Source organism: Mus pahari, chromosome 3, assembly GCF_900095145.1.
Source record: "Mus pahari chromosome 3, PAHARI_EIJ_v1.1, whole genome shotgun sequence".
Lineage (NCBI taxonomy): Eukaryota > Metazoa > Chordata > Mammalia > Rodentia > Muridae > Mus > Mus pahari.
The window spans coordinates 94,414,211-94,418,088 of NC_034592.1; the positions used below are offsets into that span (position 1 = coordinate 94,414,211).

The following is a 3,878-nucleotide window of genomic DNA, read 5'->3' on the forward strand; positions in this document are numbered from 1 at the left end:
GGCAATTATAGGTATGAACACTCCACACTCTCTTAGTCAGGAGGCGGATGCCACTGACAGTTGTGTTTGCATTTTTATGTTCTGCTTCAGGAATAAAAAATGCTGAAGTAGTTGAATTTTATCACCTCCATGTTTCCTAATAATGTTTAACTTCCATTAAAAAAAAAAAAATCTAGGAGATTAAAAAAAGCATGCTAGCGGGCCAGTCTACTCCCTCTACCCTCAGGAACTTCAGGAGTCCTCTGGCAGATGCTTCAGAAGAAAGGCAGACAGCTAGTGGCCAGAATCTGATCCTAATTTGTCATTTTTTTTCCCCTTGGGGTCAGTTTCACTATTAATTGTGTCCTCACAGCCAGCTTTAGAGAACTTCAAGGGTCCTTTGGTATCTGAAAACTTACACATGGATGGATGATCTTCAACTCTTCAGAGAACCAAATTCTTCCTTCCATCTCAAAAAAGCTTTGGCTGTTGGAAACATCTCAGTGAGACCTGCTTGAAAGAGACTCTCTTGTGGTCCACTTCCAAGCATGGGGGTGAAGAACTTTGAAGCTTGGGATTATGTTGTGTTTGCAGGTCTCTTTGTCATTTCCTCTGGAATTGGCGTGTTCTTTGCCATCAAGGAGAGAAAAAAGACAACATCTCGGGAATTCTTAGTGGGAGGAAGGCAAATGAGCTTCGGCCCTGTAGCTTTGTCCCTGACAGCCAGCTTCATGTCAGCTGTCACTGTCCTGGGGACTCCTGCTGAAGTCTACCGCTTTGGGGCATCCTTCCTCCTTTTCCTCATTTCATATGTATTTGTGGTCTTTTTCACATCTGAGCTCTTTCTTCCTGTGTTCTACAGATCTGGCATCACAAGCACCTATGAGGTAAGAGACCACCTCCCTGCCCACAGCAAGGAGATGGCACTTGCTTTCCACACAAAAAGTCTTTCTTTTCCTTGGTTTGTTGTTTTTCTATGACATCTTGACATCAGTAGTAGATGACTACATTCAAGGCAATTCCACACTGCTTAAAAAGACAATGTGTAGTATGGGGTAGGAGGCGTAGTGCTAGGTTTTGTCTATAGACACTTCTGCTTGTCACTCTGTAAAAGGTAACTAATAATGTCACTCCCACTGGCTAGTTCCATGATTTAATAAGGAGCCATGATATAAAAATAGATGCACTATTTAATTGATGAAAGATAAGTAAGGATTAGAAGAGATAATGCTATTTTTATTGTCATTAGCATGACCACTCTGAAAAAGTAAACGGAATACAGGATACTAATATTATAATTTCCAGCAGAGGAAAGTAAGATCTAGATAGGTATGTCAGTCATGTTTTAAAACTAGATGAAAATGTACTGAGAAGCCGATATTTATATATGATTGTTTAAAGGCCTTTATATCAAACAGTAGCTCCCTAATGTTAATTATTGCTGCACTCCAGTTTTAAGTAGCAGATGGGAATATTTTGGAAAAGTAAGAAATATTTTAGTAGAAAGAAATTCCCAAATAATAAAAATAGGGAAATTATTGTAATGGAGGGAAAATAAGACTATGGAATTTTGGCCATTAAACAATGCTAAATAAAACCAACATGTTCAAAACTGAATTTTCATGCCCAGTATTTAAGTGTGCTTATAAATTAGTTTTTGTGAAGAAAAAAAGTATTGAACTTTATTGCCAAAAACCCTGAAAGACACAGCAGAAGACTCATAAAAAAACTTACTTAAAAAAAATCTGTGAGATAAATTATTACAAAATGTTTCTCTAGTCTTCCAAAGCTGTCCATGAAAATAATACTTTCCAGTAGGTCTTAAGACATACAGTTTCATTATCCCAAATGTTCAACATTAATTATCCTGATGCTAAGAAATTAATCACAGTTGGGCAATTCAACAGCCATAGCCTGAAACAGCCTCAAGAGAAAAACAAGTAAATGTATGCTTAGCTCTACAAACTGTGCACATATGCTATTCAATTGTAATGTGCTTCTGAAACTCAAAATGTGGCCTAGATTTTCTCATCCATGTGTGAGGATTTGACGGTAGAAGACATTGCTATTTTCTAGTTTTGCTCTGGAAATGTTTTTAATGTTTTCCACTCTATGTCTATGTTTCCTTTTGGAATACATGTTATGGGTAGCTATTCATCTACTAGATACCCACTTACTCTGTCGTATGCACACCTTCAGGTCTTGGGGACATAAATAAAGTGCTGTACTGCCCTCATGGGGGCAGCATTCGTGCAAAAGGAAATAAACAATGCATGCATAAAAATAATCATAGCACAAGACTATATGTAGTTAGCTGTGTGTTAAGTACTATTCTAAGTATTGTCTGTATTAACTCATTTGGTGATCATCCGCACAAAAATCGCAGTTCTCACCTCAGGGAATAAGAGATAGCTTATGCTGTAGCCACATTTGAGTGAATATAGTCTTGGAAATACATAATGAGGTTAACAAAGGTTCTATGTTTACTTAAAAATAATTGAGTAATATATTCACAGGAAGAAACCTGCCTTCTCTAAACCTTGTAACATGTATCTAATTTGAGTAAAGTAAATGAGAATTGCAAAAGCAATTTAGCAAATTCCAAACACATAATTTGCAGGAAACCAAGGATCCGAACCAGAGAAACCTATGACACAGGGCTCTCAGTGCATCTCGGCCAGGTCAACTCTGAATAGATTCAAACTCCTTTCAAATTTACAGGTTAGATTTAGTATACAAACCTATTTTAAAAGTACTATTGCTTACTATTACTATTGCTTTAAAATCCTTCTTATATAACAGGAGGACATAAGGATTGTGTAGAGTGCTTGCAGGTTAATTTGAGACAGGCTTCTACTTTATAAGAATTGACAGAGTGGCCTAGACATGCAGAGCAGGAACTCTAAGTATGAGACTTCTTGGCTTTGAATGATGGTTCTACCACATGCTAGCTGCACCTCAAGAAAAAGTTCTTAAGTACTCTATATCTGGTTTTCACAGTCCAAATATTGCTAATAATACTTTTGTCTGGAAGGATTTCTACAGTGGATGAGATAGTATATGTAGTTATTTCTATAGATCTGGGCTAGAATAGAATGTCAGCATTTCTATCATTTTTTTCTTTTTCTTTTTTTGATTTTTATTGGATATTCTCTTTATTTACATATGTTATTCCCTTTCCGGGTCTACTCCCGCCCCTACCAAAATCCCCTATCCCATACTCCCTCCATCTACTTCTATGAGAGTGTTCCTTCACCCATCAAGCCACTCCTGCCTCCCCACTGTGGTATTCCCCTACACTAGGGCATTGAGCCTTCACAGGACCAAGGGCCTCTCCTCCCATTGATTCCCGACAAGGCCATCCTCTGCTACATATGCAGCTGGAGCCATGGGTCCCTCCATGTGTACACTTTGGTTGATGGTTTAGTCCCTGGGAGCTTTGGGGGAGGGCAGTGTCTGGTTGGTTGATATTGTTGTTCTTCCTATGGGGTTGAAAACATAGTTTCTTCAAATGCTGTGGTATTTGAGTTTTCCTCTTTATGCCCCATTATCAAGTAAAATGTATGGCTTTTGGGATCTTTTCAGGTGTGAAAGACTGAAATAAGTGGACTTTATTTTCTATTCCTTGAACATCAACCAGTTTTGTCATTTGCTTTGATGAATAAAAATTTTCAGACAATTAGTGAGTTTTGACTCTAGACCTCATGAAATTTATAGCTTCTGTGTTTGTTATGGAATACTGCCATTATATTGCTATGCAAGCAAGTTGGCACAACCATTCTAGCTCTGGAACAAGAATAGACACATACCACCACCGTCACCACCACCATCATCATCATCACTACCACCACCACCACCACCATCATCATCACTACCACCACCACCATCACCACCACCAC

General features: G+C 38.3%; 1 protein-coding gene across 1 annotated transcript in view; it reads left to right on the forward strand.

Annotated features, from left to right (window-relative positions):
• The first annotated feature begins 214 nt into the window (after positions 1-214).
• Positions 215-3,878, forward strand: part of Slc5a12 (solute carrier family 5 member 12) — a 48,456-nt gene continuing 44,792 nt past the window's right edge. The window contains exon 1 of the mRNA XM_021193929.2: positions 215-866. Within this exon, the coding sequence (XP_021049588.1) occupies positions 528-866 (339 nt within the window). The 5' untranslated portion in view covers positions 215-527. The remainder of the gene's footprint in view (positions 867-3,878) is intronic.